This window comes from Ambystoma mexicanum, chromosome 10 (assembly GCF_040938575.1).
Source record: "Ambystoma mexicanum isolate Mex_15411 chromosome 10, UKY_AmexF1_1, whole genome shotgun sequence".
In the NCBI taxonomy this organism is placed as follows: Eukaryota; Metazoa; Chordata; class Amphibia; order Caudata; family Ambystomatidae; genus Ambystoma; species Ambystoma mexicanum.
This window is the reverse complement of record NC_090932.1, coordinates 1175476537-1175490018: the sequence shown is the minus strand read 5'-3', so window position 1 is coordinate 1175490018 and position 13482 is coordinate 1175476537. Positions and strand designations below refer to the sequence as shown.

The window sequence follows — 13482 nt, the reverse complement described above, 5'->3', positions numbered from 1 at the left end:
ATCTGTGTTGTAGTTCTCTTTGCTTTCCAGATTAAAGATAGAAAGGTCCGGTGTTTGCGTGGTGTGGTGATTCCCCTCGGTTCACGTGGGGGGGCAAAGTTGCTTTTCCGCTTAACTTATAGACCCCCCTTTGCCAATCGACCCGAGGGCTATAGCGCCCGTCTCTTAGGTGGGCCCTCAGTCCCTAAGTATGGATAGAGGGTTCCCCCTTTTCCCCGGTACAGCTCAGGGTAGGGTAGGATTATGCTGGATGCCTCTGCACCACTTGTAGGTGCCTCCCTGTCACCTCTGACACCAACCCCTCCTCCTATCAAGGGGAGAGGTTAGTCAGGTGAGGAAACTGCCGTCTGCCCCCTTCAGTCTCTGGGGGGGTGCTGGAGGTGCCACACCACCTCTTTCTAATGGCCCCTTATATGTATAGAGGGGGGCCCCAATTGGGGCAGTGGGGCAGAAGGGCCGCGAGAGTTAGGCACCGCCGATAGCTTTGCTCGCCGCCGTGCCGTGGTGTGGGATATTAGGCACAATTCCGGAGCAACCCGGTACACGGCACGGCGCGTCGCGATGCGGCTCTCACTTTTCACCTCTCACCTGATGTCCTGCAAGCGGGGCCTCTCCCTCTCTCAGTCCCTCTCCCTTGCTTTCTCCAGGCCTTCTCCCGGCGTTGTTCTCCGCTTCCGCCCAGCACAGGCTCGCTCGCACACTCAAACGAGACGGGCTGCTGGCTGCCGGAATCACGGGCTCGAGGCTCGAGGAAAGGACCCACCAGTTCGTCGGACCGCGTCAAGCCACACCTCTTCCGTTAACGTATTCTCCTCAGAGGCCGCCTCCGACACAGAACCCTTCTCTAGACAGGGCAATTGGTAGAACCATCATGGAGCAATCATGGAGAGAAATGGCTCCATTACTTCCACATAAGATCCTCCATATTGACAAGCATATTGACAAGCAAATGTTATGTCTTAACACTTTGAATTGGTCTCCATTTGAAATTCTATTATTTGACCATATCGTAATGGTTTGAAAATGAAAAATATTTTTTTTTTTCAAAGATGAGCAGGACGCGATAATGTCATTCCGTTTCCTGCGCATGATTATGTTTAAAGAAGCACCACGAAACACAGATTGGTTTGGCATCATCAGTATTTGTCCCCATCACAGTATTCCCTTTGAGCTACTCAGACCATACGTAAGCAGAACTTAGATACTTCTTGCCCCTACCTTTCATATTCATAAGCATATCATTTTCAGGATATTAACACAATTAGGCCTGACATTCAATTCTTTACGTTCTAGGTTTCCTAATAAATAATGGTAAAAAAATCCTCCTAATTTCTGAATGATCAGTGCATTATTATTACTTGTTCAATGCAAGTGGACACCATAACAAAGGTAACTCAATTCGTTATATAAAGAGTAGTACTTGGAATGTTTGGCAAATTTATTTTGATCTTTGATATTTATATTGCAGTGTTCACCAGCTTGAGGTACATATGAAAAACTAAAATGGGGAATTAAAATGACCCAGCAAGGTCTTCAAAACTTTTAACATACTAATTGAGGTAACACTATTCCTTATCAATTCAACGCATCACAGTTTTCCCCAAACATTTACTAGATCATTACACTCCAGCAACACTGTTCTGTTTTTTAGGACCTAATGTGCCTGTCCATTAGTGGAAGATAGATGGATTTGAAAAAATTCAGAACCGTTGTTGTCGCAAGAAGAAATAAGGTTTTTTATTTCCTTTGGCAACAGAATATTGTTATTTCTCTTGCCTTTCGGCCACATTTAGGTTTGTTTTCTACAGTGGGCCATATCCAGAAGTATTTACATAATTACTTGTATTCCACATATCAATACGTCATAATCGAGAATTTGTTTCAACATGGACTAATCTACAGCAATTGAAAAAGTGTGCATTGATGTTCTGACAAATGTTTGTTCAAGAATTCCAAAAATAGGAATGTTCCCCCTCTGTGTTTTTAACCTCATTGTAGTGTCCGAAACTGCTAACTAGATTGTTAGATAGTAAGATAGTTTTAATGATGATTTTCCGCGATGAATGTCTAAATTGATTTAAAAAGACAGAAAAATGTTGTAAAGATATATTTATATATGTGAAATGTTCATGTGTATTGATTGTATTCAATTCAATTAAATTATTTTCACAATTGTACACACAATATATACACAAAATTAACAGTACTTAGTTTAGTGTAATTGTACATTTGTTTCTTATAGAATGTGTGTTTCCTTTCGGGTGTCCGTATTACTGTCTGAGACTGGAGCACGGTTTATGCAAGTGCGAACAATGAAAATATTTTTTTTAATATTGGTCTACCACTGAATCATACTTACCTTCATAGTCTTCTTTATATACTATGATATAATATGGTATTTGTAACACGCCTTTACACAAGTGTTTCTAGGCGCCACAAGACAAAGGAGGAGAGGTATGATAAAACAAACGATCTTACTAGGCATTGATACATTGAACTCATGCGAGTGCAACGAGAAAGTGCAGGGAAGGGGCAAGTGCAGTCAGGGCAGCAGGGCTCTGAGTAAGTGCGAGGACGGCAGAGGATTACACAAGTGCAGTCCCAGACGGGAAGTGATGGGTAGGCCTAAACGTAATGCAGGGTGACTGGTCAAGGGGAGGTGGACGTGGCACCCGGTGTGAATCTGAGGGCAACCATGCCACCAGTCAGGACGAACGGACAGGTAGATTAGCAGAGGAGAGGGAGAGAGAAGGAAGAAGAGAAGAGGAAGGTCTTGAGCAGCTTCCAGAACTACCAGTGATCCGGCTCAAGTCTGAGAGGGGCAGGGAGGCTATTCCAGAGGGAGGCTCCCGCAGAGGAGAGAGATCTACCTCCACTCTCTGTTTGGAGAAGCATCTGACCCGGAGAGAGTTTGAGGTAGCTGAGCGGAGGGCTCTAGAAGGAAGGTATTTAGGAAGAGGGTGTTGGATATAGAGAGGGTGACAGCCCCAGAAAGCCTTGTGGATGATGCAGAGTATCTTGAACTCGATCCTCGCAACCACCGGTAGCTAGTGGAGACATTTCAGAACTGGAGAGATGCAGTCCCTGGGCTTCAGGCAAAGGATAAGTCTTGCTGTCCTGTTCTGGATTAGTTGAAAAGGGCAAAGGGTTGAGTTAGGAAGATTGAGAAAGAAGCTGTTGGAGTAGTCCAACCTGGAGAGAACCAGAGCTCTAGAGACAGTGAGTTTCTGGGGGAAGGTGATAAAAAGTAGGATATCACTGAGGAGGTGCAGCTGGAAGTGGGCCTTCTTGGCAATGTCCGTGATGTGTGGAAAAAAGGAGAGCATGGAGTAGAAGATAACGCCAAGGTTTTTTTTGCCTTGCGGGAGGGTGAGGGGAGTGGGGCCAAGTAGGCTGGCCAGAGGTAGATGGGAAAGGCGGGAGCAGGGGTCCCAATGAGAAAGATCTATGTCTTACTGGCATTATGGCAGAGGTCATTAAAGATGCACCATCCCTGAATATGGGACAGTCAGGAATGAGCGTGGAGGCTGAAGGTAGTCAGAAAGAGAGCTGTGGGTCATCCACATAACACTGAAAGTTAGAGAAGAAAGTAGAGATCAGGTGTGCCAGGGGGGCAGATAGACATTGAAGAGCCACTGTGAGAGGATAGAGCCCTGGGGAACACCACATGTGGAAAGAGAGGGGGTGGAGAGAAAGGGCCCAAGTTGGACTTGGGAGGGTCGGTCCAAGTGGAAGGTGGTCAGCCGTGCCAGAGCCTGACCAGTGATCCCAAGGTTCACATGGAGATGGTTGATTAGGGTAGCGTGATTGGCTGTGGCAAAGGCAGAGGAGAGGTCAAGGAGGAGGAGGAGGAGGAGGATAGAGTGAGAGCTGGAGTCAAGGTTGTAGAGCAGATCTTCACGCGAGTTCAGGAGAGCAGTTTCGGTGCTTCTGGCCGATCTGAAGCCAGACTGATGGCCATGGAGATAACCATCAGATTCAGTGTGGAGGATTAGCTGAGACATGGCCAGTTTCTCCAGTAGTTTGCCCAGGAAAGGAGTGATGGAGATCCGTCGATAGTTGGCCGGGCCAGAAGCATCAGCAGAAGGCTTTTTCAAGGGAGTGCTTGAGAAGAGAAAGATAGTGGCAAAGGAATGATTGCAGAAATTGATTGCACAAGGCTGGAGCGAGGGAAACAATGTTGTCCTTGATGGTTCTGGAGGAGCAGTGGAGCACCTGTTTGGAGGAAATTTTCATAGACTGGACTTGTGTAGAAACATCATCAGGTGTTATAGGAGAGAGTGGAGAGAAGAGGGAAAGGTGGACGGAGGGGGCCTGAGAGAGGTAGAGGGAGAGACATGAGGAGAGGAGGATAGCGTGGAGCGGATGTCCTGAGTTTTAGTGGTGAAATGAGAAGCCAGGGCCGTACAGAGGGCCTGAGAAGGAACAGGAGAGGTAAAGACTGCAATCGGATTGGCCAGCTCATTGCAGATTTTAAAAAGTTTGGCCCTTCTGTTAGAAGCCGCACAAATGCAGGCTTGAATGTTGACCCTCTTCTTGGAGAAGATGGAGATTCTTTATTGCCTTTGGTGCAGGCAGCCTGTTTGTCAGAGGATGTGCCCGAAGCCCCCGACTTCCGCTCGGCAGCTCTGCACTTGCGTTTCAGAGCGGCTAGGTGGGAATCATACCAAGAATTGCACTTGGAGGTAGGCTTCAGATGTATCCTCATAACAGGGGAAAGGATATTGAGAGCATTGGAGATAGAGAGATGAAGGTTGGGGAGGGCTGTGTCAGAGTGGGAGTCAGCCGCAGGGGTAGGAGGAGGAGAGAAAGAAGAGGCAAAATCGGTGACTGACACCCACTTGATCGGTCGAATGACCACGAAGGAAGGCGGCAGTGCTGGAGTAGGTTTTGCCAGGGGGACAAATAGCTTCATGTGAGATGAGAGCAGAAAATGGTCAGTCCAAGAGAGTGGAGTAGTGAGTGGGTTGGAGAGGTGGATGTCTGAGGAGAGAAGAACATCCAAGGTTTTTCTGGCTGAGTGTGTCAGACCAGAGGGAAGAATAGAGAGGGAGAGAGGGTCGCAAAGGTTGCGGAAGGCCAGAGTGGTTAGAGGAGTCCAGTTGGATGTTGAAATCCCAGAGGAAGATAAGCTTAGAGGTAAGGAGAGAGGAGGAGAGATCCACCCATTCAGAGAGGAAGAGGACGACCTGGCCAGGTGGCCTGTAGATGGTTGCCACAGTCAGAGAGAGGCCAGGAGAGATAGAGAGCCTGCAGACCAGGCATTCAAAGGAGGAGTAAGCATAGGTGGGAATGATAGAGGCATGAACCCACTCAGGGAAGATCAGGGCCACTCCACCTCCAGGCTGATTGGTCCTGGGTTCAGAGAGGATCTTGTAGCCATCATGGAGGAGAGTGTCAAAACTTGTGACGGAGCTGGCCATGTACCAAGTCTCAGTGAGAGCGAGAACATCCAGATCAAGTTCTTCGAGGAGGAGCCAGATGTCAGAGCAGTGTTTGACTGCAGAGTGAGCATTGAGAGTATCTACGTGAATCAGATTGCCACTTTGAAAGACTTCTGGGGTGGGGCACAGGAGAGAGGTGCACCCAGTGGAAGAGGCAGAGGTGCCCAAGAGAGGAGGCAGCAGAGGAGGAGGTGAGTGTCAGAGGAGCTGGAGTGGTAGATGAGGGAGGTGGCAGAGGGCCAGAGAGGTGGTAGAGGTATTGCTAGGTGAAAAAGGGCACAGGAAGGAGGCAGAGGGAAGAGCCACAGAGGAGGCAGCATTGGTGGAAGTAAGTGGCAAAGGAGCTCGAGAGTTAGAGGAGGAAAGGTGGCTGAGGGGCCAGAGAGGTTGTAGATAGAGTAGCAGGAGAAGGGAGGAAGTTGATAAGACATGTGGGACGCCTATGCAGGAGGAGGAGGTTGGAATGAGTGCCCTTGACCAATTTGGTCTCATTTACAGAAAAATTAATTATGGTTTTGGAGGACAGGAAGGAGGCCAAGAAGACCTCCCATCTTGTGCCACCATTAATGCGAGATGTAGAGAAAGGAGAGAGAACAGCGACCATATGTAGGGTCCATAGATCAGGAGAGGGAATGACAAAGAGGATGTCAGTGGGAGTCTGTCTGGAGGAGGCACTGACATTGGTGGCAGCGATGGGAAGGCCTGGATTGGAGACCGGGATGTCCTTCTTTAACTTCTTCCTTCCTGACATTGTGAGAGGGATATAGATAGGTGATAGAAAAGCAGTTACCGAAGATGTACCATAGAGGGGTGTAGGTAGAGAGGAGACGGACAAGCGAGAGGGGGACAAGAGAGAGGAGAGGAAGCACAGCACAGAACTACGCCACACAGAATGCACTGGGTGGGATCTTGCAGAGGGAGGAGGTTGACACAGAGGGAGGCCCAGTAAGGAATGGCCTGAGAAGGACAAGCACGTAGACTCAACAGTCTGGGCGTGCACACAGGAGAAAGGGCAGAGGAGGTAGACAGGTAGAGTACAACCAACAATTACCAACAGTAAACACAGAGGGGGGAACCTAGAGGGGGAAAAAATACCTATGGGATACAACAGAAGCAGAATGTAAAGTACAACCGACAATTACCAACAGTAAACACAGAGGGGGGAACCTAGAGAGGGGGAGAAAAGACCTAGGAGGCATAACAGAAGCAGAGTGAAGGTAACAGCACAGGAACAACACACCTAGAGGGGGAAAGCGCAAAGAAACAGTAGGGAACACAAACTGAGGCAACCCTGAGAGAGGAAGCCTAATAGGTGCGTGGAGACAGTGTATGTTGAGCCAAGCTTTTAAGTGGAAGTACATGCAAAGCAGAGCAGTTTAGTAGAGAGCAGTAATGGCTGCTCCCCCTGCTCGCACCTTTCTTACCGTACGGTTGCTGATGGTTAACGGCTGTGCAACGTACTCGCCCTCTGGGCTGCATCCGTTAGTCACCAAACATATGTGTTAAACAACACCACGCCCTTGGCCTGCACAGGCTTTGCAGCAGAGGGTCTGATCCTTGGTTCTTAAAGGATCCAATGTGTGGAACGTAGCGCAACGTGCTACGTATCAAATGGCCAGCGTGTCCTGCGTCGCTGAACACCGTGCCCTTGGCTTGCGCAGGCTTTGCCGCAGTGGGTCTGATCCTCGGTTCTTAAAGTATCCGATGCATGGAACGTAGCGCAATGCGCTACGTATCAAACGGGCAGAGTTCCCTGCGGTTCTGCCTCGCACAACACTGCACCCTTGGCCTGCCCCTATATTTGAAAAGGTTGTATAGTTTTGACCATATGTTGATAAAGCTATCATCAAACCGACCCATTCACAGCATGATTTGAGGATTCCTTTAAGGGTTCTGTGGCAAGTGCCTTCTAAGCCTCTTTTTATTTTCACCCTCCAGCAATAGGATTCGCATGGAAGCTTGCTATGGTCCCAGAGAAGAGGTGAAGTTGCATAGTTAATGCCTGAAAGAAGACACAGGGATTTGTTTGTATCAAGGATTGCCAAAATCTATGCACTTCCCTAGATGTTCTCAAAAGAAAGTAAAATAGTCTGTGGAACCTTAGCAAACTTTGATTCAAATAATACAGATGGACTCTCTGATTGGGAATATGATAATCAAATCCTAGCACTGGTTATAAGTGTTGGAGTCATACCAACACTTGTAATGTGATTTTTGAAGCACACTGTCAACAAGAAGCATGTAAAGATTCACTTGGAGTTATAGGATATGCAGGCGAGTCATCTTCCCATCATTTATTTTGGGAAAGAAGCATCACTTGCATAACTTAACAGGCGTCTTTAATTAAACCACAATTTTTCGATTTTGCATCGCAAACAGTTTTCATTAATTCCTCTTCCAAATATTCTAGTATGAGAACTGGTGAGAGGTTGGTGTATTGAAAGCTTGCTTCTGAGACCACCTTCCTTCTTAAAAGTTGTAGGTGATTTTTACAGTTTGGAGTTTCTGCTACTAATTACTGTTCTACTTAACACTCTAGGTTTCAAACACATTAACATGCTTTGAAGGGATATTTGTTTATGCTTTAGAATATGAACAGGGGGTGACAGGACTTTTCACCTGTCTCTGCCCTCCTTTAGCTCATATCTTGCTAGACCAGTGATTGTCCAGCTCCAGCCCCGAAAGGGTCAGACAATAAGCAGCCCTAAATGGATAAACCAGTGTCAGATTATCCCTACATGCATATAGTCGCATCCTTTTGAATTGTAGGGTCGACCACTTGTGTGCATGGTCTCATATAAATCATTATGCATGTCCACTGAACCTCCCTGTGGTGCTGGAGCTGGACCTCACTGACTCTGGACACTAACATGTCTAAAGATGGAAATGCTAATATTTAAACCTACTTCCCTGCTAGATATGGTTTCTGGACTCTGTTTGCTTTTAACTTCAGCGAGACCTTTGGGCTTTAACATTTTCCAATGAAACAATGCAGTGTTCTCTTAATATGGTGGCAGTTGGTTCTCTTTGTGGTTGGATTCTGATGGTGTTACTTTGCTTCTGGAGCAAAGTGGAAACATGTGGCAGCACGTGAAGACCTCCGAATATGAAAGGTAATACATGGCAGTGCTGCACAGCAAAAAGGGTAGTGTGGTAAGAAAATCAAGTATTACCATAATGCCTTTTGCATCCCATGGACGGGATGGTAAAGTGGGTCTTGCCTCAGCATGGTGTCCTGGGATTGGTCCTCTTCTGATGGGGAATTAATAGTCCAGCTTTCTGGAAAGTTGTTGATCCTTTAGTTATTGCCCAAGCTCTCAGGACTCCACGATGGATTGTATGTGACAGAATGTTTTGTATTTACAGACGCTTCTCCCGAAACAAACCAACTAACAACTATCGGAACCCAGACTCACTGGATGGGGAAATGCAACGACTTTCAATGGTAAAGGAGAAACTTGGATCCCACTTCTTGTTACAGAAGCTGCTAACATGTTTCCGAGTCAGTAATGGCAAAAGAAAAGAGTATAGAACAAATCCTAATAGAGACAATTGCCCACCCTCCTAATTACCCAAACCGCTGCATTGAGCATTTACTGTAAAAACTCTTGGCTGTTAAAAGGAACTCTATGCAGCATTATCCTATGCAAGAGCTAGTCTCACGTGTTTAGCTTTTTGTTCACTTTAATTAAGTTTGTCTGTATTCGCTTTTCCTTAGGACAGGTTAATCTGCCATCAGGCATGTAGTGGTTCCATGTTTAATTTTTGCTTTGTTCTTTTTTATTTTTATTTGTATTAATAGCCACTTCATTGTCGCTGATGCCACTCATTCCTTCCTGACATCGGTGTGACTGATCCCCTTCCATCCCTCTGACCTCAGACCTGGGACTGACAATTATATGCTGTGTCCGAATGTAAAAGAAACGGAAAACGTACTCAATATAGTGACACTGATATTCTACTCCATAGTCCCCTTTCCACCAGACATCCCTCAGAACTGGGGACCAGACTGGAGCGTGTTTCAAAGCAGCCTTCTAGAATCTTTTGAATGGGCACGTCCTGCATAGTACCTCCTCTGTGCGCCCGCCCAACCATCAGAAAAAGAATCTGCTTATGATTAACGTTTGTACGAGTACAACACAATGCCATGCTAACTCTCTTTACAAAAAAAAACCCTGAAATTATGAAACGCACAAAACAAGAAACCCATTAGCAAATTGTCTCATGAAATAAGCATTCACAGAGATTAGACTGGTCCCTGTTGTAAAATAGTGCTGAAGAGACGTTTTGCTTTCTCGCAGTGCACTTGTGACAGAAAAAGATCAAGGTGCTTCTCTGGAATGTAGTTGAAAAGCAACCTTCTTTTTGTGTCCAGTGTTCTTTGCTTCGGAATGCATGATGTGGCCTTTGGACTGTAGCACTCTTTTTGTGTAAGCGGTCCACCACATAGTTTTGATAGGCTGTGTACAGTGTAGGCATTGCACAATTTTTAAGCACACAGTTTGGTAGGTTGATTGCACTGCCAATAGTAGGTAGAGGGTAACACCTCAACTCTTAGATGTCCCTGATATGGCAGTACCACCTCTACCAGACCCCAGAGCAGAACTGCCTGATCTAGTCTCCCTGCTGAGCCCCTCCCACCTGTTCATGCTATTTGTTCTGTTCATTTCACAGGCACCCCCATATACCAACTGTAAAGCAAATGATCGATGGCAAAGCTCATGATCAACGTCCAAAACCCGTGTTGGTGCCCTTGCTCCTGCATGCATGTCTCTGGACCTCCAGAGCACTTATTTTAGTGTCCTGATTTTCTAAGCATGCAGAAAGTAGCGTGTCTTGGACCAGCATTGGCATTTTAACGTGTTGTCCTTTGGACGAACATCATCTTTGAGGTTTTCACCAAGCTGATGGCAATGGTAAGGGCCACATTTCATATGGTAAGTATTGAGCTATAATTGATCTAGTTAGTGAAGTTGCAGAGTGCAGAGGGGACGCTATTTATACTGGTTGGTTGCACAGTTTTTCCCAGAATATGAAAAAGTTGAATCTGCTCCTGACTATGTAGTTTAAATTCTTCAGCGCAGTACTGGACACAACAATGATGAAGGTATTGTCCACAGCAGAGAGTTTGTTCACGCAATCAGAAGTACAATATGTTTCTGGCCAGGAGCAATGCTTGCAGGCCAGATATTCCTCAGTTTGCTGAAGCTGATGGCCTCCTCTAGCTCTCTGGTTTCACATAAGCAAACCGCAGTAGGAATTGAGATTTAAGTTGCCCCAGGTAACATGTTCCATTGAGGGCAAGCGGCTAGTGAGCGCCATTCTGGCGGAGGGTCTGAGCTGGTGCAAGGATAATAGAACATGTTGGTGGGCTAACCTTTTGTTCTCTGTCTTTCAGGACCAGGTCATCACTGATGAGTTCATGATGGGTTGGGGTGCGCACCTGAATGGCCTGAATTGCAGGAGAAGCGGCTAGAGATGGACGGGAGGCTCATACCAATTTGCTGGGGCTGAGGGCACTTTACCTTGCAAGCCTTTCAGTCTCGGTTCCAGAGAAAGAGTGATGCTCTTTGAGGACAGTGCAGCAGCTGATGTGTATGGACAAGTGCAGGGAGTGATCTTGCTCTGATTGTGTAGAGAGACTCAGACTCTTTGTATGTGGCTGCTTGCAGGGGCATCTCTGTTCAGGCATTCTGCCTGCCAGTATCTGCACAGATTGTCTCAGCAGGCACTGCATCAGACTGGTTAAAACATGTCTTTGAGAGATGGAGATATCCTCAGCTGCACCTTTTGCAACCCTTGCCAATCAGAAGTGCAGACGTGTCTGCCATAGGGAGATCCCCATTGGTTTGTTGCTCTCTTCAGTTTTAAGTGCGTGTTCTCACTGGACTCCCTGTTTTAGTTGGTCCTGAAGACATTTCGGTTCCACAGGAGAACGATGATGCTAGTGGACAGAGTTGTGGTATGTGGGCCTAAACAACCTGATCCAATTCCAGAATTGGAGGATTCAAGTATTCCCAATTCTGCTGATACAAGGTTCAGGCAGAGTTTACCATTGGACCGACCAGCCACATGCGTGGCTTATGTGCCTAAGGTTTCAGGACCATGACTGTTGTCTTAACTAATTTCGAATAGTAGGCTGAGGTCTCTTTTCATTCCCAAGATAGAGGAATGTGGCAGGAGTGCTGATTAGCCTACAACCATATTGAACCAGGCATCTTGTTTGGACCATATGAGTTTCATTCTTTGAAGATACCTGCGTAAAGCAGCAATTATTAGGGAAAAGAGAAGCAATGATTTCATGGCAGACTGGGCGCCAATAATACAGTTAAAGAAAAGGACCCTGCAAGGTGGCCTCTGTGCTTAACTTAAATAGGGTTTCATCCCCTCGTGCTTCCTTTAGTGAAAGTGCACATAGACAAGCGCAACCTCCAATAGCCCAGCTCCCTCTTTCCCAAAAGTGTTTCACACAAGGCTGGGAATTTGGTGAGGAAGAGCAGGCCATGACGTATATGGAGAGATGATCACGCTTGGGTATTGTTATGGAATGTTTGAGAAAGGATGTTGAAAACTAATAGAAATGTAACGTTCTAGAGCACAAGGAAGCACACGTCTAATTAATTAATCTTTTATAACCGGGGGACCAGTCTCTAAGCGTGTGGACCAGGCTTTAAACCTGTGTTGCTCTGCGTTGTCTTGCTTCCAAGCCAAACGCATTGCCCCTGAGCTATCCTTCCGACTTACTTTAGATCGTGGTTTGCATGTGCGCAAGACAGCACAAGCCAAAAACTGGTCCACTCTTTACTGAGAAGTAAAAGAACACATCAATGTCACAAATCAGCCCCCATTTCAGCCAGAGATGGTTTGTTCATAGTTATTTAGGGACAGATAGGGTTAGAAGAGGCAGGGATTAAGAACTCAGAGAGGAACTATTGAGTCTCTCAGAGACTCAAGTAAGTCAACTACTCAGTGGAAGAGCAACCAGCCAAGGAAGCTTACCTTCTTCAAAACTTGTTCTGGGAGAAGTTTAAACCCCCATCCCCCCACTAAGTTGAGAAGACCAGGTATGCTAGAGTTTTTGGGGAGGGGAAGGTCAGTAGTAGGAGTGAAGTGAGGAGGCGAGGATGCAAAAATCAACATTTGTTCAATGTGTATTTCAGATCTCTAAGAATGCTTAAACGCAAAGACTAGTCACGGGAGCAAGTGTTCTAGCATTTGTTATTCTATCCCAAATCCCCTTTCCCTTCAGGGGTTCTTGTAAACTGCTGGAGAAAGAGCAGTTGCAGACAAGACACCTATAAGGGCCTCTGGTGTTTTCAGAAACTCCATAGGGATTCCCTCGAAACCAGACATGTCTGAGGAAGTTTTGAATCTTATTCTGGGGTCTAGGTGCCAAAACACATGGAAGCTATACTGCAGATGGTTGCTTTTTGCTGGTTGTACATTCAGCAGCTGATTGACTCTTTTTTTGGCCCCTGTTTCTAGGATCCTGGGTTTTTCACCCAGTGGTGAAGGAGGGCCTTCAATCCTCTAAAGCGATAGTGTACCTGGCTCTACTCTCTATCTGCACGGCCCCAGGATGGTTCCTTTTTTGAGATTATGGTCCATTTTCTTTAAGGGCTACATTTGGAAGGGTTTTCAAAGTCACTACCTCAGGTAGGACTTAGAAAACCAACCTAGGGTTAGCAGAGCTGTTCACGACCCCAGTTAGCTAAGCCATTGTCCTACTTTGCGGAGGCCAAGCAGCAAGGCTGAATTAAGGAGGCAGGGGGCACTGTTTTGTTGTACAGTGAGCACTTCACAGAAATAGTAAGTAAAAAGGCCCACACAGGTAAGTATACAAATACCACTATTCATTTCAATTCTATACTAAGTCACACTTTAAATATTCAAAGGTAAGTAAAAATATCTAGGTACATATGTACAGCTCATAGTTCAGTAACCCACTATGGGTTATACATGACTTTAATATCACAGGTGTAAGGGTGCAGAAGTAAGGCTCGGACACAAAGATACCATAGTTTTGGTTATAAACATT

General features: G+C 46.2%; 1 protein-coding gene across 1 annotated transcript in view; it reads left to right on the top strand.

The window, feature by feature from the left end:
- LOC138492142 (trichohyalin-like) overlaps positions 1-13482 on the top strand; it is a 782601-nt gene that overhangs the window by 714796 nt on the left and 54323 nt on the right. The window contains exon 25 of the mRNA XM_069619133.1: positions 8811-8889. Within this exon, the coding sequence (XP_069475234.1) occupies positions 8811-8889 (79 nt within the window). The remainder of the gene's footprint in view (positions 1-8810; positions 8890-13482) is intronic.